This window comes from Poromitra crassiceps, assembly GCF_964638095.1.
Source record: "Poromitra crassiceps genome assembly, chromosome: 22".
Classification (NCBI taxonomy): domain Eukaryota; kingdom Metazoa; phylum Chordata; class Actinopteri; order Beryciformes; family Melamphaidae; genus Poromitra; species Poromitra crassiceps.
In genome coordinates this window covers 1,025,461-1,046,301 of record NC_139647.1, presented here as the reverse complement: position 1 = coordinate 1,046,301, position 20,841 = coordinate 1,025,461, and the positions used below count along the sequence as shown (strand labels likewise).

The window sequence follows — 20,841 nt, the reverse complement described above, 5'->3', positions numbered from 1 at the left end:
GACTGCTGAACAGAATGATTAGTCACTGAGAGAGACTGCTGAACAGTCTGATTAGTCACTGAGAGAGACTGCTGAACAGAATGATTAGTCACTGAGAGAGACTGCTGAACAGTCTGATTAGTCACTGAGAGAGACTGCTGAACAGAATGATTAGTCACTGAGAGAGACTGCTGAACAGAATGATTAGTCACTGAGAGAGACTGCTGAGCAGAATGATTAGTCACTGAGAGAGACTGCTGAACAGAATGATTAGTCACTGAGAGAGACTGCTGAACAGAATGATTAGTCACTGAGAGAGACTGCTGAACAGAATGATTAGTCACTGAGAGAGACTGCTGAACAGTCTGATTAGTCACTGAGAGAGACTGCTGAGCAGAATGATTAGTCACTGAGAGAGACTGCTGAACAGTCTGATTAGTCACTGAGAGAGACTGCTGAACAGAATGATTAGTCACTGAGAGAGACTGCTGAACAGAATGATTAGTCACTGAGAGAGACTGCTGAACAGTCTGATTAGTCACTGAGAGAGACTGCTGAACAGAATGATTAGTCACTGAGAGAGACTGCTGAACAGTCTGATTAGTCACTGAGAGAGACTGCTGAACAGTCTGATTAGTCACTGAGAGAGACTGCTGAACAGTCTGATTAGTCACTGAGAGAGACTGCTGAACAGTCTGATTAGTCACTGAGAGAGACTGCTGAGCAGAATGATTAGTCACTGAGAGAGACTGCTGAACAGAATGATTAGTCACTGAGAGAGACTGCTGAACAGTCTGATTAGTCACTGAGAGAGACTGCTGAACAGAATGATTAGTCACTGAGAGAGACTGCTGAACAGAATGATTAGTCACTGAGAGAGACTGCTGAACAGAATGATTAGTCACTGAGAGAGACTGCTGAACAGAATGATTAGTCACTGAGAGAGACTGCTGAACAGAATGATTAGTCACTGAGAGAGACTGCTGAACAGTCTGATTAGTCACTGAGAGAGACTGCTGAACATAATGATTAGTCACTGAGAGAGACTGCTGAACAGTCTGATTAGTCACTGAGAGAGACTGCTGAGCAGAATGATTAGTCACTGAGAGAGACTGCTGAACAGAATGATTAGTCACTGAGAGAGACTGCTGAGCAGAATGATTAGTCACTGAGAGAGACTGCTGAACAGTCTGATTAGTCACTGAGAGAGACTGCTGAGCAGAATGATTAGTCACTGAGAGAGACTGCTGAACAGTCTGATTAGTCACTGAGAGAGACTGCTGAACAGAATGATTAGTCACTGAGAGAGACTGCTGAACAGAATGATTAGTCACTGAGAGAGACTGCTGAACAGTCTGATTAGTCACTGAGAGAGACTGCTGAACAGAATGATTAGTCACTGAGAGAGACTGCTGAACAGTCTGATTAGTCACTGAGAGAGACTGCTGAACAGAATGATTAGTCACTGAGAGAGACTGCTGAACAGTCTGATTAGTCACTGAGAGAGACTGCTGAACAGTCTGATTAGTCACTGAGAGAGACTGCTGAACAGAATGATTAGTCACTGAGAGAGACTGCTGAACAGTCTGATTAGTCACTGAGAGAGACTGCTGAACAGTCTGATTAGTCACTGAGAGAGACTGCTGAGCAGAATGATTAGTCACTGAGAGAGACTGCTGAACAGAATGATTAGTCACTGAGAGAGACTGCTGAACAGAATGATTAGTCACTGAGAGAGACTGCTGAGCAGAATGATTAGTCACTGAGAGAGACTGCTGAACAGAATGATTAGTCACTGAGAGAGACTGCTGAACAGTCTGATTAGTCACTGAGAGAGACTGCTGAACAGAATGATTAGTCACTGAGAGAGACTGCTGAACAGAATGATTAGTCACTGAGAGAGACTGCTGAACAGAATGATTAGTCACTGAGAGAGACTGCTGAACAGTCTGATTAGTCACTGAGAGAGACTGCTGAACAGTCTGATTAGTCACTGAGAGAGACTGCTGAGCAGAATGATTAGTCACTGAGAGAGACTGCTGAACAGAATGATTAGTCACTGAGAGAGACTGCTGAACAGAATGATTAGTCACTGAGAGAGACTGCTGAACAGAATGATTAGTCACTGAGAGAGACTGCTGAACAGGCTGATTAGTCACTGAGAGAGACTGCTGAACAGAATGATTAGTCACTGAGAGAGACTGCTGAACAGAATGATTAGTCACTGAGAGAGACTGCTGAACAGAATGATTAGTCACTGAGAGAGACTGCTGAACAGAATGATTAGTCACTGAGAGAGACTGCTGAACAGAATGATTAGTCACTGAGAGAGACTGCTGAACAGAATGATTAGTCACTGAGAGAGACTGCTGAACAGAATGATTAGTCACTGAGAGAGACTGCTGAACAGAATGATTAGTCACTGAGAGAGACTGCTGAACAGAATGATTAGTCACTGAGAGAGACTGCTGAACAGAATGATTAGTCACTGAGAGAGACTGCTGAACAGAATGATTAGTCACGACTACACAGCAGTGAAGGAGAGAGGAGAGGAGATACTAGAGAGGACATGAGAGTCTGGAGAAGAAGGTGGTGTGGAGAACAGAGGAGAGCAGAATGATCTCTGAAGCATATCACCAGTCAACACAGTGTCTTACTTCCTACATAGATCATATCTACAACAGATCTCTCTATCGCTCTCGCAATTCATGTCAGCCTTTCTAACTGACTGGGAGATCCCCTTTTTTCTTTTTCTTTCTTCTTTTTAAGTAGCTAGATCCCAGTTTGCAGATGACACTACAGATAGAGAAAGGCGTGTTTCTGTGAAATCCACACAGGCAATAATCAGCATAGCCCGAGGTTTATTGGGCTAGGCTGCCCCCTGGAGGCATTATTAGCAATATCTACAGACTGAACGGACCTAAAATGACACAACAGACAGTAGTCCATCAAAGTCCAAATCAATGTTGTGTAAGTAAGCTTCATGTGGCACAATCAAAGATTTGCATGGTACATCGATTCATTTGAGGTCGGCACGTAAAACTCGCAAACAAGAAGAATGAAATCGCAAATTGTTTTTATGTATGGACATTAGAGCTGGGTACTTGATACATTTAAGGTATGAAATAACACAGTACCGACGAGTATCGAACCTTCTCCACTCAAACGATACCTGCGTTCCATCCTTTTTGTAGACAGATCTAGAAAAAAAAGACTTATTTGTGGTTTTGCTCGCAGCCAATCACAGCAAGTGTTCTTTGATTGAATGTGCTGTGTGATTGGCCCACTACAGCAGCAGCTACAACCCACACAGTCTGTGGTGGTGAAGTCGAGCGCGGCGTATGTGACAGAGTTGGCAGTTCAGTGTGGCGAGGGTATGGCTATACTACACGCCTCTGGCTTCTGATCAAAATAAATGAGAATGAAATAGAAAAAAAAGTATCGAATAAAGTACTAACTACATTGGTATCGGTATCACTTTAAGGGTATTGGATTTGGTGCTGGTATTGTAATTTTTTAAACGATACCTGACCTTAACCTTGTGATAGTAAATGCACACTCAAGTGAATACACACACAATACGGACTGGGCGTGTGTGTGTGTGTGTGTGTGTGTGTGTGTGTGTGTGTGTGTGTGTGTGTGTGCGTGTGTGTGTGTGTGTGTGTGGAGGGGAGGCTAACACATGTAAATGTGTGTGTTTGTGTTGCAGCCCTGCTATCGTCGTGGTGCGAGGAGCTGGGTCGTCTCCTCCTGCTACGTCATCAGAAGAACCGGCAGAACGAGCCTCAACCCAAAGGTCCAATGCAGCAGCCCAGCCTCAACAGCATGAAGCCTGGACTGACACACAGGTCAGTCTGCCTGCCTGATGACTCTGTGTGGACCCACGGCTGGGTCTCTGCTGTCATTTCAATAACTCGCCACCAGGCTTATCTGACCACCCCACGTTTTCTCCCCAATTGTACTCAGCCAATTCCCCCTTCTGTCCCGGTCGTTGCTCCACCCTCTTTTGCCGATCTGGGGAGAGCTGTTAGACTAGCATAGTGTCCTCTAGTAAGAGAGTGGCGTCAGCGGAGGACCAAAATGCAAGAATCATTAGCCAATGAACAGCCAGGAATGGGTCTCGCGCTACTTTTGCATGCTAAAATAAAGCAGATAATGTACAATTTGATTCATTTCAAGGGATGAAAAACCCTTTCAAAGTACAACACTGTCTATTTTGATGCAACTCGACAGTGCTGCTTTTTTTACTGAAGAGTTCCACTTTCTACTTCCTGGAAAAAAACTGGTCCATTGGAGTGAATAGAGATGTCGGAACTCTTCTATTATACGGCTCTGGACTAGCATATCCTTCCTCCAATACATGTGCAGTTGCGAGCCACTTTTCACCTGACAGCGAGGCGCTTCACCGGCAGGACGTAGCGCATGGGAGGATCACGCTGCCCCCCCCCCCCCCCCCCCCCCCCCCCCCAGTTCCCTTACCCCCCGAACAGGTGCCCCAACTGACCAGAGGAGGTGCTAGTGCAGCGACCAGGACATACCCTTTTAATCCAGCTTCCCACCTGCAGACAGGGCCAATAGAGGGTATGCATGTGATGTCACAGAGGCAGAAGTCACTGTGGGGTCACGCCCACTGAGTCACAGCAAGACTGAGCTTGAATGCAGTAATCAGCCTAGATAACTGACACCTGCTGCTCAGGGAGGAACTTGACACTCATTTTGACACTCATTCCCGATTGAGGGGGCGTGTTCCAGTGGGTGTGCATACCCTCTATTGTGCCTGTATGGATGCCCGAACCAAGCCGGAGGTAACACAGGGGCTCGAACCTGCAACCCTCGTGTTGTTAGGGAGGGACACCCACTTAAGTGAACCGGCTGGCTCTGGTTCTTTCACAGAATCCATGAAACCTGCACGTCAGATACGCATTCAGGTTAGATCACAGCACTGTCTGTAATCCCTGAGGCTGACACAGGCCTACCTGTGTCTTCTTTGTGTGAACAGTCCAACTCAAGTAAGCCAACACAGTTGAACTCTTTATCACCCCTTGTGGAGCTGTTGAAATGAATTGAAAGGAGAGTGTGGGTCTTGAAAAACACCCAAATCTCACATCAAACATAAATACTAAATAATAGCGCAAAAGACTTCATACCTGAAGAAACGTGTGACTTTTTCTTTCATCAAAACAACCTCCTTGTTACAGCACTTTTCCATCCATCATTTCATTATTTGTAGATAACCTTGGTGTGGCTATAATGGGACTGACTTACCTTATATGTTTTAGATCAGTGATACTCAACCCGAGGCTCTAGAGCCACACGTGGCTCCTTTATGGGTTGTTGTGGCTCTTTTAAGTCCTACTTAAAATAAATCAATAAATACAAATCTGAGAATAAATAATGGGAGGAAAGAGACTTTTTTTTGGATGGTGGCTCTTGCAAAGATTTTTTTTGGTCAATGTGGCTCTTGAGTAGGGAAAAGGAGTACCGCTGTTTTAGATTAATCACCTATTCTTTTATCATAATTAATCTAATTAATTACTCTTTGCATAATATCATGTATGTGTGATGTAAAGAGGCAACTAAATGATTGTACACACATTGATGAGTAGAAACTGACCAATGATGCAACCTGGATCATTGCCAATAATACGTCATCCCGAGCCATTTTTGTATTCACACTTCTCTCCAAAGTATCAATAAAGAGCATGTTTGATCACACTTGAAATAGAAGTGGGATCAAAGACAACATAACACTTTCATCATTTCATTTTTCTGCCCTTCCCCCAAAATATGAGGTGATGCAGTCTCTCAATCTGCTCCACAATGACTGTTCACTGAGTCAGTGTTGTAGTCAAGTCACTATAGCTCGAGTCCGACTCGAGTCTCGAGTCCCCAGTGTCCCGAGTCAAGTCCCCATTACCTGGGTCAGAGTCCAGAGTCAAGTCCCCATTACCTGGGTCAGAGTCCAGAGTCAAGTCCCCATTACCTGGGTCAGAGTCCCGAGTCAAGGCCCCATTACCTGGGTCAGAGTCCAGAGTCAAGTCCCCATTACCTGGGTCAGAGTCCAGAGTCAAGTCCCCATTACCTGGGTCAGAGTCCAGAGTCAAGTCCCCATTACCTGGGTCAGAGTCCAGAGTCAACTCCCCATTACCTGGGTCAGAGTCCAGAGTCAAGTCCCCATTACCTGGGTCAGAGTCCCGAGTCAAGTCCCCATTACCTGGGTCAGAGTCCAGAGTCAAGTCCCCATTACCTGGGTCAGAGTCCAGAGTCAAGTCCCCATTACCTGGGTCAGAGTCCAGAGTCAAGTCCCCATTACCTGGGTCAGAGTCCCGAGTCAAGTCCCCATTACCTGGGTCAGAGTCCAGAGTCAAGTCCCCATTACCTGGGTCAGAGTCCAGAGTCAAGTCCCCATTACCTGGGTCAGAGTCCCGAGTCAAGTCCCCATTACCTGGGTCAGAGTCCAGAGTCAAGTCCCCATTACCTGGGTCAGAGTCCAGAGTCAAGCCCCCATTACCTGGGTCAGAGTCCAGAGTTACTGAACATGAGCGTGGATCCACATGTAGGTGGAACACACATGCCTGCTCTTGCACAAAATTGAATAGTCATGGTATTAATATAGCTATCAATATCTGATGCCAAATTATTAGGGCCTATTATAAAAACAACAACAACTGTCTTCATTAATTAACAAGTCCATCAGCGAGTCCGAATGCATGAATGCTCGGGTCCAAGTCCAAGCCGAGTCACGAGTCCTGAAAATGAGTCCAGGACTCGGACTGGAGTCATGTAGCATTGATGTCATGTGCACAGGACTAAACAGGTCTGGAGTCAGGCAGCATTGATGTCATGTGCACAGGACTAAACAGGTCTGGAGTCAGGCAGCATTGATGTCATGTGCACAGGACTAAACAGGACTGGAGTCATGTAGCATTGATGTCATGTGCACAGGACTAAACAGGTCTGGAGTCATGTAGCATTGATGTCATGTGCACAAGACTAAACAGGTCTGGAGTCAGGCAGCATTGATGTCATGTGCACAGGACTAAACAGGTCTGGAGTCATGTAGCATTGATGTCATGTGCACAGGACTAAACAGGACTGGAGTCATGCAGCATTGATGTCATGTGCACAGGACTAAACAGGACTGGAGTCATGCAGCATTGATGTCATGTGCACAGGACTAAACAGGTCTGGAGTCAGGCAGCATTGATGTCATGTGCACAGGACTAAACAGGTCTGGAGTCAGGCAGCATTGATGTCATGTGCACAGGACTAAACAGGTCTGGAGTCAGGTAGCATTGATGTCATGTGCACAGGACTAAACAGGACTGGAGTCATGCAGCATTGATGTCATGTGCACAGGACTAAACAGGTCTGGAGTCATGTAGCATTGATGTCATGTGCACAGGACTAAACAGGTCTGGAGTCAGGCAGCATTGATGTCATGTGCACAGGACTAAACAGGTCTGGAGTCAGGCAGCATTGATGTCATGTGCACAGGACTAAACAGGTCTGGAGTCAGGCAGCATTGATGTCATGTGCACAGGACTAAACAGGACTGGAGTCATGTAGCATTGATGTCATGTGCACAGGACTAAACAGGTCTGGAGTCATGTAGCATTGATGTCATGTGCACAGGACTAAACAGGTCTGGAGTCAGGCAGCATTGATGTCATGTGCACAGGACTAAACAGGTCTGGAGTCATGTAGCATTGATGTCATGTGCACAGGACTAAACAGGTCTGGAGTCATGTAGCATTGATGTCATGTGCACAGGACTAAACAGGACTGGAGTCATGCAGCATTGATGTCATGTGCACAGGACTAAACAGGACTGGAGTCGTCATGCAGCATTGATGTCATGTGCACAGGACTAAACAGGACTGGAGTCATGCAGCATTGATGTCATGTGCACAGGACTAAACAGGTCTGGAGTCATGCAGCATTGATGTCATGTGCACAGGACTAAACAGGACTGGAGTCATGCAGCATTGATGTCATGTGCACAGGACTAAACAGGTCTGGAGTCATGCAGCATTGATGTCATGTGCACAGGACTAAACAGGTCTGGAGTCATGCAGCATTGATGTCATGTGCACAGGACTAAACAGGTCTGGAGTCATGTAGCATTGATGTCATGTGCACAGGACTAAACAGGTCTGGAGTCATGCAGCATTGATGTCATGTGCACAGGACTAAACAGGTCTGGAGTCATGCAGCATTGATGTCATGTGCACAGGACTAAACAGGACTGGAGTCATGCAGCATTGATGTCATGTGCACAGGACTAAACAGGTCTGGAGTCATGCAGCATTGATGTCATGTGCACAGGACTAAACAGGTCTGGAGTCATGTAGCATTGATGTCATGTGCACAGGACTAAACAGGTCTGGAGTCATGCAGCATTGATGTCATGTGCACAGGACTAAACAGGTCTGGAGTCATGCAGCATTGATGTCATGTGCACAGGACTAAACAGGTCTGGAGTCATGCAGCATTGATGTCATGTGCACAGGACTAAACAGGTCTGGAGTCATGCAGCATTGATGTCATGTGCACAGGACTAAACAGGTCTGGAGTCATGCAGCATTGATGTCATGTGCACAGGACTAAACAGGTCTGGAGTCATGTAGCATTGATGTCATGTGCACAGGACTAAACAGGTCTGGAGTCATGCAGCATTGATGTCATGTGCACAGGACTAAACAGGTCTGGAGTCATGTAGCATTGATGTCATGTGCACAGGACTAAACAGGACTAAACAGGTCTGGAGTCATGCAGCATTGATGTCATGTGCACAGGACTAAACAGGTCTGGAGTCATGCAGCATTGATGTCATGTGCACAGGACTAAACAGGTCTGGAGTCATGTAGCATTGATGTCATGTGCACAGGACTAAACAGGACTAAACAGGTCTGGAGTCATGTAGCATTGATGTCATGTGCACAGGACTAAACAGGTCTGGAGTCATGTAGCATTGATGTCATGTGCACAGGACTAAACAGGTCTGGAGTCATGTAGCATTGATGTCATGTGCACAGGACTAAACAGGACTAAACAGGACTGGAGTCATGTAGCATTGATGTCATGTGCACAGGACTAAACAGGACTGGAGTCAGGCAGCATTGATGTCATGTGCACAGGACTAAACAGGTCTGGAGTCATGTAGCATTGATGTCATGTGCACAGGACTAAACAGGTCTGGAGTCATGCAGCATTGATGTCATGTGCACAGGACTAAACAGGTCTGGAGTCATGCAGCATTGATGTCATGTGCACAGGACTAAACAGGTCTGGAGTCATGTAGCATTGATGTCATGTGCACAGGACTAAACAGGTCTGGAGTCATGCAGCATTGATGTCATGTGCACAGGACTAAACAGGTCTGGAGTCATGTAGCATTGATGTCATGTGCACAGGACTAAACAGGTCTGGAGTCATGTAGCATTGATGTCATGTGCACAGGACTAAACAGGACTAAACAGACAAAGAGCCAGAACACCTTTGGAGAGAGTAGAGGTGACTCGGGGTCGAGGGACGAGCTGACAGGGGAGCGAGTGAACTCATGTTGTGGAGAACATTCTGTGCTCGCTCAGACGCCTCTCTCTCTCTCTTTCTCTGGGCTTGGCTCTCTCTCTCTCCCTCTCTCTCTCTCTCTCTCTGGGCTTGGCTCTCTCTCTCTCTCTCTCGCTCTCTCTCTCTCTCTCTGGGCTTGGCTCTCTCTCTCTCTCTCTCGCTCTCTCTCTCTCTCTCTGCGCTTGGCTGCCAAGAGTCCTCTCTCCCTCCGCTCAGGATCCCGGGATATATTGTGCCTTTTATGAGGAAATATTGAACATGTGGTCCATTCCAAGAGCTAACCTCTGAGAGAAAACAAACCGCTCTCCAAAAGCAACAGTTCCTCCCCGCTCGGCTGGCCGCTCGCCTTTCCCCATGAGGCCTCTGCTTGTTTATTTTTTATTTATTTTTTACAGATTCTCATATTTTGCCCTGACATTTGTTTTGAATCTGAATGCCAAACATTCCAACTGCACTCTCCCCAAAATCCATAGCCAACCATTTACTGCAATACCCAGCGAAAGTTTCATCACATTTAATGATTTTTCGGGGTGTGTGTGGGCACGCAAGCGCTTATCAACTCATTTCGAGCTTTTGACTGGTTTCACTGTGTGCACTCATTAACTGTTATCCTGGCCGGAAAAAGTGTTTTGAAATCCAACGCCAAACATTTCCAATTGCCTCAACCTTTTGGCAAAAGGAGCGTTCCCCCAAAACGATTCACATTTTTGGGACGTCTACGCAAACAAGTTTGTGGCCAAATGAGACCTTGAGTGACGCCGGGCACATGTTTGTGTTTGGATCTGCTTTCTAGTGATGGCTCCTTTCCCTATGACTCCGTCCCCTGGCAACAACAAAACAGCCAGCCCCCTGGGTCGTTGTCGGTGGTTACCACAGTGTGGGGCGTGACCAACACATCGCAGAGCCATGTAAGCCATGCATTCGCCACACCCAATCTGTCGTTACACTCATTAATATACACCATCAAGTGGTTTGTGTTTACTGAAACTAAACAGGTGTAACATCTTCCTACCTGATGCTGTTCCATCCAGGTGCTGGGTAACCCTATGGTCAACAGCAACCCTATGAATCCTGGGGGTAACCCTATGGCGTCGGGTATGTCTGTCAGTGGGGCGGGGCTCAACTCGCCGCAGTTCAGCGTTCAGCAGCAACAGTTCCCTTCCAAAGGAGGCTCCAACCAAGCGTACATGCAGCAGGGGATGTACGGCCGACCTGGCTACCCCGGAGGTCCTGGGGGATACAGCGGGAGGTAAGAGACGTGCTGGGATACTCTTTAGAAGCGACATGAGAGCATTGAAATGTCCCTGTAGTGATGAAAACGTGCGCTGCTCTGTGTCGTCTGCTAGTTATTCGGCGGGGCCGAACGTCCCTCCTGGAGGTATGGGTATGTCTCCTCACGGGCGCCCTCCTGGTGACTTCACACAGCCAGCCGCCGCTGCTGCCGCTGCCGCTGTCGCCGCCGCCGCTGCTACCGCGACGGCCACGGCAACGGCCACCGTGGCTGCCCTGCAGCAGGAGACCCAGAATAAAGACATGAACCAGTATGGACAGGTACAGAATAAAGACATGAACCAGTATGGACAGGTACAGAATAAAGACATGAACCAGTATGGACAGGTACAGAATAAAGACATGAACCAGTATGGACAGGTACAGAATAAAGACATGAACCAGTATGGACAGATACAGAATAAAGACATGAACCAGTAGGGACAGGTACAGAATAAAGACATGAACCAGTATGGACAGATACAGAATAAAGACATGAACCAGTATGGACAGATACAGAATAAAGACATGAACCAGTATGGACAGATACAGAATAAAGACATGAACCAGTATGGACAGGTACAGAATAAAGACATGAACCAGTATGGACAGGTACAGAATAAAGACATGAACCAGTATGGACAGGTACAGAATAAAGACATGAACCAGTATGGACAGGTACAGAATAAAGACATGAACCAGTATGGACAGGTACAGAATAAAGACATGAACCAGTATGGACAGATACAGAATAAAGACATGAACCAGTAGGGACAGGTACAGAATAAAGACATGAACCAGTATGGACAGATACAGAATAAAGACATGAACCAGTATGGACAGATACAGAATAAAGACATGAACCAGTAGGGACAGGTACAGAATAAAGACATGAACCAGTATGGACAGATACAGAATAAAGACATGAACCAGTATGGACAGATACAGAATAAAGACATGAACCAGTATGGACAGGTACAGAATAAAGACATGAACCAGTATGGACAGATACAGAATAAAGACATGAACCAGTAGGGACAGGTACAGAATAAAGACATGAACCAGTAGGGACAGGTACAGAATAAAGACATGAACCAGTAGGGACAGGTACAGAATAAAGACATGAACCAGTAGGGACAGGTACAGAATAAAGACATGAACCAGTAGGGACAGGTACAGAATAAAGACATGAACCAGTATGGACAGGTACAGACGCATACCTGCCTACATGGCTTCACAGCTGTAACCGCTTACCAATTGGGCCAAAAATACATAGAAAATGAAAAGCATTATTCAGACGGTACACGGTAGCAACCCTGCTGGACACCCAAAATAACGACATGACCCTGTCTGAGCGATACGTTGCTTCATCTCCACCTGTCTGAGCGATACGTTGCTTCATCTCCACCTGTCTGAGCGATACGTTGCTTCATCTCCACCTGTCTTTCTCTGTTCAATACTTGAACCTCCTGTTTTCCCTCCAGATGTGTTCGTCGTTCCAGATGGGCCCCGCTCAGGCTCAGGCTCAGGCTCAGGCCTACAACAGCCAGTTCATGAGCCAGCAGGGCCCACGAGGCCCCCCCGGGGGTATGAACCCGGGCGGCATGGGGTCACCCATGAACAACCCTAATATGGGCGGGCCCCCCATGGGCATGAGCCAAGCTCGAACGCCGGGGATGAGCCCTTTTGCCGCTCACGGCCAAAGGATGCCCCAGCAAGGCTACCCTGGAGGCCCCCGACAAGCCATGCCCATGCAGGGGATGAAGAGGCCGTACCCCGGGGAGGTGAGTGGCAAGCTCCGATGAACATCGAGAAAAGCTTTTTGTGCTCATTGATGTCATACTGCACTTCACTATTGCTCCACTTTCCACACCGTCACAAAGATATCTTATTTAATTTATTATCCATGTTTCAAATAAATAAATATCCATCTTGGCTATATATTTTTTTACATGTAAACTTTTGATTTGAAACATGTCAAATAAGTAAATGAAGATATCTTTTAGAGAGTGCATATTTTCCTTTCTTTTGGTTCTTGAATTTAATCTGAAATTGCCGCGCCAGAGAAGTCTGATTTTATCTCCATTTTCTTACCCAGCATACTGGTCTTTCTTCGTCCTTTTCTTTCAAACACACAAATATATCTGTAACATTCTTTTCCTGTCACCTTCTCCTTCCAGCCAAGTTACGGGGGTCAGCAGCAGTACGGGCCGAGCGGTCAGTTCCCGCCACAGCAGGGGCAGTATCCCACGTCCAACCCCTCCAGGCCGCTGCCCTCTCCCAACTACCCCGGCCAGAGGATGCCCGTGCAGCAGGGCCAGGGGCAGTACCCGCCCGGCATGCCCATGAGCCAGTACTACAAGGTCTGCCCCTCCTTCACACTCTGACACCCTGGCAAGAATGACTGGGCGTGGCATGTGTCTCCTGCTATGAGGAAATGTATGGAAAAATCACCGTTGCGTTCTGTCTCCTTAGCAGCAGGAGCCATTCAACGGTCAGAGCACCAACTTCTCTGGAGGTGGATACTCGTACGGCCAAGGCAACGGGGTATGTGTTCTAGTTTTCACTTGTTAACTTTAGGCGGGTCAGAACATCTCCTTCCTGCTCAATTGGACCCTGTCAAGTAGAGCTGCAACTAACGATTATTTTCATTATCGATTAATCTGTCGGTTATTTTCTCGATTAATCGATTAGTTGTTTGGGCTATAAAATGTCAGAAAATGGTGAAAAAATGACGATCAGTGTTTCCCAAAGCCCAAAATGACATCCTCTAATGTCTTGTTTTGTCCACAAGCCAAAGATATTTAGTTTACTGTCATAGAAGAGTGAAGAAACCAGAAAATATTCATATTTAAGAGGCTCGAATCAGAGAATCGATTAATCGATTATCAAAATAGTTGTCGATAATCTTTCTGTCGATCGACTAATCGATTAATCATTGCAGCTCTACTGTCAAGTACATGAAGTGGTTAATACAGGTTTTTCATCATTGTACTCCCCTGTCCACAGCCCCCCAGGCCGGTTAACTACCCCCACTCTCCTGTCCCTGGCAACCCCACCCCGCCGATGACTCCAGGAAGTAGCATCCCTCCGTACCTGTCGCCCAGCCAGGACGTCAAGCCCCCGTTCCCGCCAGACATGAAACCAAATATGACAGCGCTTCCTCCCCCTCCGAGTGAGTGCCTCAGCAGTGAGTGTCTCAGCAGTGAGTGCCTCAGCAGTCAGCACACACAGCAACACAGGGACATTTGTTTTGTTTTGATCCTTGCGTTTATTTTCACAGAAAACTAATAGTAGCCCATGGTGTTCCAGTGTGTTTTAGTGTGCGTCTGATGAGTAAACTGTGTGACTCCTACAATATTATTCTGAAAGTTGACCTCCCCTGTTGTTCTTCCTCTCTCCCAGACAACCCCAACGAGGAGCTGCGGCTGACGTTCCCGGTCCGGGACGGGGTGGTGCTGGAACCGTTCCGCCTGGAGCACAACCTGGCCGTCAGTAACCACGTCTTCCACCTCCGGCCCTCCGTCCACCAGACCCTCATGTGGAGGTAGGAGGACCTCAGCTTTCAGTTCATTTGTTCACCTGTCAGTGCACCATCTGCAGTGCCATCACCTGCTGATAATCACCTGTCAATGTCAGTTACAGCACACATGTTTTTATTGAGCAGTATCTACTTTGTGAAAATGTAACCCTATGCTTGCACCTTAGATGTAACTCTTACAACCCCACAATCTTCCTCGCACATTCAGAAAGAACTACTCCAACTGTCTTTGTTTCTTTTGAATGGATGCTATTGGAAATCCAAACGCTCAGGATGTTCAGGTCATGATTCACAGCCCTGTGTGACATGGATCATGTCTGATATTTGCTCTTTTACAAGAGGTTTTGAGAGATTTTAGAACTGAAGTTTGAATTAATATTATGACTAACTGCTTTTTTCCCTTTGCCCTCTGGACACCTACAGGTCAGACCTGGAGCTGCAGTTTAAGTGCTACCACCACGAGGACAGGCAGATGAACACCAACTGGCCCGCCTCCGTCCAGGTCAGCGTCAACGCCACGCCCCTCACCATCGAGCGGGGGGACAACAAGACGTCCCACAAACCCCTGCACCTGAAGCACGTGTGCCAGCCTGGGAGGAACACCATCCAGATCACTGTCACGGCCTGCTGCTGTGTGAGTGGCCACTACCATGTAGAACCAACCGCAATACAAAAACTACAATTATTATACAAAACAAAAAGATCAGATTTACATGCAGATTATTCTGCGTATTATTCTGTGTATCAACTGACTTCACTTTTGCCTCCGCTGTCTGTTCTAATGCTGTTTGTTGTTGTGCTGTAGTCCCACCTGTTCGTGCTGCAGCTGGTCCACAGACCATCTGTGCGCTCCGTCCTCCAGGGGCTCCTCAAGAAGAGACTCCTGCCTGCAGAGCACTGCATCACCAAGAGTACGACTTCTGTTGTCTCCTACTTATACGCATTACCTCAACTGTATCGTTTACAGATTGCACACGCTTCTGTTTACCGAATGGCTTTATTAAAAAACACTTTATTTAGATAGTCCTACAGAGGGTCTTCTACACTACAGAGTATTTGTAACATTTCAACAGCTTATTAGTTGACATCTAACAATTCAACTGTTTACAGATGTACAACAGATGACCTATAGCTACATATGAACTGTTTACAGATGTACAACAGATGACCTATAGCTACATATTAACTGTTTACAGATGTACAACAGATGACCTATAGCTACATATTAACTGTTTACAGATGTACAACAGATGACCTATAGCTACATATTAACTGTTTACAGATGTACAACAGATGACCTATAGCTACATATTAACTGTTTACAGATGTACAACAGATTATTTATACCTACATATTACACTTGGTGTAGGTGTAGGTGTGTGGAACAGGAAGTGCAGGTGTGTGTAACGGGAAACAATCACAATCTGTTTGTTGAATCTCAACGAATAAGCTGTTAAAACAACATCTACACACAAAGACAAAACGTTGAATTGATGACTGTCAACTAATGTCAACTAATAAGCTGTTGAACTGTTACAAATAGTCTGTAGACTCCCTGTGGGCAGACTATCCAAATCAAATTGAAGGCCTTGAAATGCTGCTTCCAATAAACTACAGAACTAATCTTTGTCGCTCTCTTTCCAGTCAAGAGGAACTTCAGCAGCGTGGCCGCCTCGGCGGGCAACACCACGCTGAACGGGGAAGACGGCGTGGAGCAGACGGCCATTAAAGTCTCGCTGAAATGTCCCATCACCTTCCGACGCATCCAGCTACCCGCACGGGGACACGACTGCAAACATGTGCAGGTTTGTTCAAGCTCGAGCGGTTGGTCACGTTTGTGGTGGACGAAGACGACGGCGTCTCGTCGTGTCCCTGCGAGTAAAGGTTGCTGAGAACGTGATTGTGATGAACGTAACGTGATGATGTTCTATCTCCGCAGTGCTTTGACCTGGAGTCCTACCTGCAGCTCAACTGTGAGAGAGGGACGTGGAGGTGTCCTGTATGCAAGTAAGTGGAGAAGAAGGTTCCAGAAAAAAAATATATATAAGAAAGAAAAGAATAGTGTCTAGCGGATAATTTCTCTAATGGATCACATCTATGTGTCTCTCCCTTCAGTAAAACAGCATTATTAGAAGGTCTGGAGGTGGACCAATACATGTGGGGGATCCTCAATGCCATCCAGAAGTAAGTTCTCCTCTTTCCTCTGTTCAATCTGAATATGCATAGCTTTGAACTTCAAGTAACACCACCTTCTGCGTTCTCTCGCTTCAGTTCGGAGTTCGAGGAGGTCACCATCGACCCGACGTGTAGTTGGCGACCTGTCCCCATTAAGTCTGACCTACACATCAAAGAAGACCCTGACGGACCACTGGCCAAGCGCTTCAAGACCATGAGCCCCAGTCAGATGACCATGCCCAACGTCATGGAGATGATCGCCCAGCTGGGGCCGGGTCCCGTCAGCGGCCCCTACCCAGCACACCCTGCTCAGCACGCCGGGGGCCCCGGGGGAGACTACCCAGGAGCAGGTAATGAAAAACAACCAGGACCCGCCAACCTGTAGATAGATATGAGGTTGGTCAACTCATTTGTTGCAGCTGCGAGCTATTTTGTATTCTACACCAGGATCTATCGATGTGTCTAATGCGTTATAGCAAGGAAAACGCCCTGAGGAGAGTGTTAACTTGAACCTGCTTTCAAAATGTGACAAGCTCATTGCTGTGATGAATGTTTCGCAGCAGTCCGAAAAAGCAGCACTTGTGTATCCAGTTATGTAACCGCTTTAGGTTTTCTGTCTCTCTGTTTTAACCACTTTCTTTTGAAAATATTTTTTTCCCCCCAACGATTTTTCACCCTGTCCAGCTTTTAACAACATGTGTTTTTGTCCTTCTAGGCAACAGTTACCATGAGAGATTTGATTTCCCTCATGCTAACCCCTCTGGTGGCGGAGGAGGAGGGGGAGGAGACTTCATGCACGGCCCACCCCAGCTCTCCCACCCCCCAGACGCACCTGCTGCTCTCCACTCGCAGGACAAGCCGCTCAACCACGGCATGACGGACGCAGTAAGTGGGGTCTACTTCCATGGCTGTTTTTCGCTTTACTCTGCCGTGATACCGTCCGCTCGGCTTGAACTAGGATGCGTCTGGTCTCACTTTTAAGGCTCATGTTTTCAGTAAAATAGCAACTGCTGGCTTGATTGTGTCTATTTACTAGTTCACGACTACAGGATAAATCTGCAACGAATCTGTGTCATACTGACAAGACATGGTGGAGCCTATACTCCACAGGCAGCACGTGTGCTCTTGTCATGCTCACATGCTCATAATGTTGCAGCTGTACACTTCTGCTGGTCACAGCTCTCCAATCAGAAGGCCTGTTCCAACATGTCTGCTGGTCACAGCTCTCCAATCAGAAAGCCTGTTCCAACATGTCTGCTGGTCACAGCTCTCCAATCAGAAAGCCTGTTCCAACATGTCTGCTGGTCACAGCTCTCCAATCAGAAAGCCTGTTCCAACATGTCTGCTGGTCACAGCTCTCCAATCAGAAAGCCTGTTCCAACATGTCTGCTGGTCACAGCTCTCCATTCAGAAGGCCTGTTCCATATTATTCACGCCGGGACTCATTCGCTTTTCCTCTATTTCTTCCCACGCATCCCCCTCCATCTCTCTCTCCTCCTCTCGCTGTCTCACTCTCCTTTTCTCTCACTCTCCTCTCTTTCATCCTCTTGCTGTCTCTCTCCTCTCTCTCTCTCTGTCTCTCTCTCTCTCTCTCCCTCCGACACCTCCAGATGTCCCATCCCGATCAGTCCCATAATTCCATGCAGCAGAGCTTGCATGCATCTCCGCACCCTGGCAACCAATCAGGGCAGCCCTTGCATCACAGCGGCCAGTCAGGGCATCCCTTGCATCACAGCGGCCAATCATCGCAGCCGCCTCGCCAGCCGCAGCCACAGCCTCCGCCTCAGCAGCAGCCGGGGCACAACAGTCATCCCCACGGCGACCTGACCTTTAACCCTTCCTCAGAGGGGCCGATGGGTCAGGGCGCCCAGGATATGCCTGAACCCTCGCTGGATGTAAGTGTGTCTGTGTGGTGTCACGGTGCTCCAGGCGCCCCAAGCTAACCATCGCTCATGGCGTCAAGCTAGCGTTAACGTTGTCTGCTGCAGCTTCTCTCATCTGTTTGCTGTGGACACTTGACTTGCTTCTGTGTTGTTGTTGTTGTGTACAGTAGGGATGGGACGATATCCTTATCTCCAGTGTTGGGGGTAACTCATTACAAAAGTAATATATTACATGTAATATATTACTTTTAGCAGTAACTCAGTAATATAACTTTTTTTTGTTATCAAAGCACATAATTAAGTAAAGATACAATCATTTCCTAATCAAATTGTGTGTGTTTTTCAAATAAATGGTAAATGGTAAATGGCCTGCATTTATATAGCGCTTTTATCCAAAGCGCTTTACAATCAGTAGATAGTCTACATTCACCCATTCATACACCGATGGCGGCAGGCTATCACGCAGGGTGCCTACACACCATCGGGAGCAAGGAGGGTTAAGTGTCTTGCCCAAGGACACAACGACAGCAGCTGGGAGGGAGCGGGGATCGAACCGCCAACCCTTGCGTCATTGGCCGACCCGCTCTACCTCCTGAGCTAAAGCCGCCCCATATAATAACCACTATAGATGACAATAACAAAGGAAAAGGATAACGTTTAGAATTTTGGACGGTTTACACTGACTTCAAGAGGGTTGAAATTATTTTTCGGGATGGTTCCGGGGCGGCGATGTCATTCTGCTACTGCTGTTGTTTTGGTGAAAGTAATGCAAAAGTAGTGTAATAAGTAATGAGTTACTCTACACAGACAGTAATATTGTGAAGTAACTTTTTACTTTCAAATGAAAGTAACTAGTAATATGTAGTATATTACATTTTGAAAGTAACTTGCCCAACACTGCTTATCTCATGAAACAATTCGAAGCACAACATTTGAATGACAACAAAATATGACTGTACAGAATTATGTTTCTTTCTGAGCCACAAATCTGTGTAATAATGGCATTTGCTTACAATAATGTAAACAGCAACTTAAATGCAAAGTGCAAACATTTGGATATAGAGCTTGGGAAATTGTGATAGGCAAACCTTCTCATTTGGGAATACTGCAGCAGAATAAAATGGAGCCAATAATGCAATTAATTTTGCTGCAATATGTATTGTCACATTTTTGTGTTGTTATATATTGATTTTGAATATATTGTCCCATCCCTAGTGTACCGTGTTCAGAAATGTGCAAATGACTTCAACAGACCCTTGAATTAAATTCAAGCCCCTTCCAGTGTCGGACAGATGCATTCAGATCAAACTATCTGAGCCGTCACCACTCACAGTCTCTCTCTCTGCCTCTTTCTCCATAGCTACTTCCAGAGCTGGCCAACCCAGATGACCTACTCTCCTACCTGGACCCCCCCGACCTCCCCACCAACAGCAACGACGACCTGCTCTCCCTCTTTGAGAACAACTAGCCCCTCATTTCCACCTGATACCCTCCTGCACACACAGGGGGCGCCATGGTGTGTTTGACTGTCTGTCCACAGACACTTCACTGACCTCCGACCCCACCTATGTGCACGCGCACACACATACACACACACACAAACAACGGATAATGTGTGGCATAGGAAGCGTGGCTCCAAGAAGAGGCAGCGATGCCTTTTTGGGAACTCAGTGGGAATTGCAAGGGAGAAGGCAGGAACGCCACTCATATCCTCACTCCATTTCCCCGGTGTAACGGTCGTACACACCCACCTCTGACTCTCAACACACCATCCACAGCCATGTTGGCTGGCACTAAAGTGATATTATATATACATATATGATATCTGTGACAGCCATGTTGGCGGGCACTAAAGTGATATGATATATACATATATGATATCTGTGACTATTCAACTGAAAACTGTGCAGCTATAATCAGTTCATGTGTACAACACGGGGGGGGGGAGACAGGAGCCTTTCTGGGCTTTAGGAAAAGTGTTGTAGCTTTTTTTAATTCTGATTTTCCTTTTGTGAAAAAAAGACAGAGTTGGAGGGGAAAGCGTCGTCTTGTAAGAGTGTTTTTATCCTATTTGAAAATGTGTTCTTCCAACACTTTGGCATATGCTATGCCCTTTGACCCCCTACTTCCTGGTGTTTTAGTTTCCAGTTGGACATTATGACTCTCTCATAGACAGTTTGACCAGCTGGAACTCAAACCCACCTCAGCAGAATCACAGCACTGAAAGGATGAGCTGAAATGCCCTCGAGTGTCAACAGAGGAACGGGCGCACACTGTGCAATGTTGTGTGTGTGTGTGTGAGAGAGTGTGTGTGTGTGTGTGTGTGTGTGTGTGTGTGTGTGTGTGTGTGTGTGTGTGTGTGAGTGTGTGTGTGTGTGAGAGAGAGAGTGTGTGTGTGTGTGTGTGCCTTCTGTTTGCCTG

At 46.7% G+C, this 20,841-nt stretch overlaps 1 protein-coding gene across 1 annotated transcript; it reads left to right on the top strand.

Annotated features, from left to right (window-relative positions):
• The first annotated feature begins 3,771 nt into the window (after positions 1-3,771).
• Positions 3,772-20,776, top strand: zmiz1a (zinc finger, MIZ-type containing 1a). Its single transcript, XM_083658499.1, has 18 exons — positions 3,772-3,827; positions 10,346-10,460; positions 10,584-10,801; positions 10,899-11,103; positions 12,306-12,605; positions 13,002-13,184; positions 13,297-13,368; positions 13,831-13,996; positions 14,227-14,368; positions 14,786-14,996; positions 15,168-15,273; positions 16,007-16,167; positions 16,302-16,369; positions 16,478-16,546; positions 16,634-16,887; positions 17,253-17,422; positions 18,148-18,432; positions 19,781-20,776. The coding sequence occupies exons 1-18, from the start codon at positions 3,781-3,783 to the stop codon at positions 19,886-19,888; spliced, it is 2,880 nt and encodes a 959-aa protein (XP_083514625.1). The 5' UTR covers positions 3,772-3,780; the 3' UTR covers positions 19,889-20,776.
• The last annotated feature ends 65 nt before the right edge of the window (positions 20,777-20,841 follow it).

Coding starts and splice junctions, on each gene's coding strand:
- zmiz1a (XM_083658499.1), top strand. CDS start 3,781: ATGCAGCAGCCCAGCCTCAACAGCATGAAGCCTGGACTGACACACAG. Junction 14,997..15,167: donor CTGTCACGGCCTGCTGCTGT/GTGAGTGGCCAC, acceptor GTTGTGCTGTAG/TCCCACCTGTTCGTGCTGCA. Junction 16,888..17,252: donor GGGAGACTACCCAGGAGCAG/GTAATGAAAAAC, acceptor TTGTCCTTCTAG/GCAACAGTTACCATGAGAGA.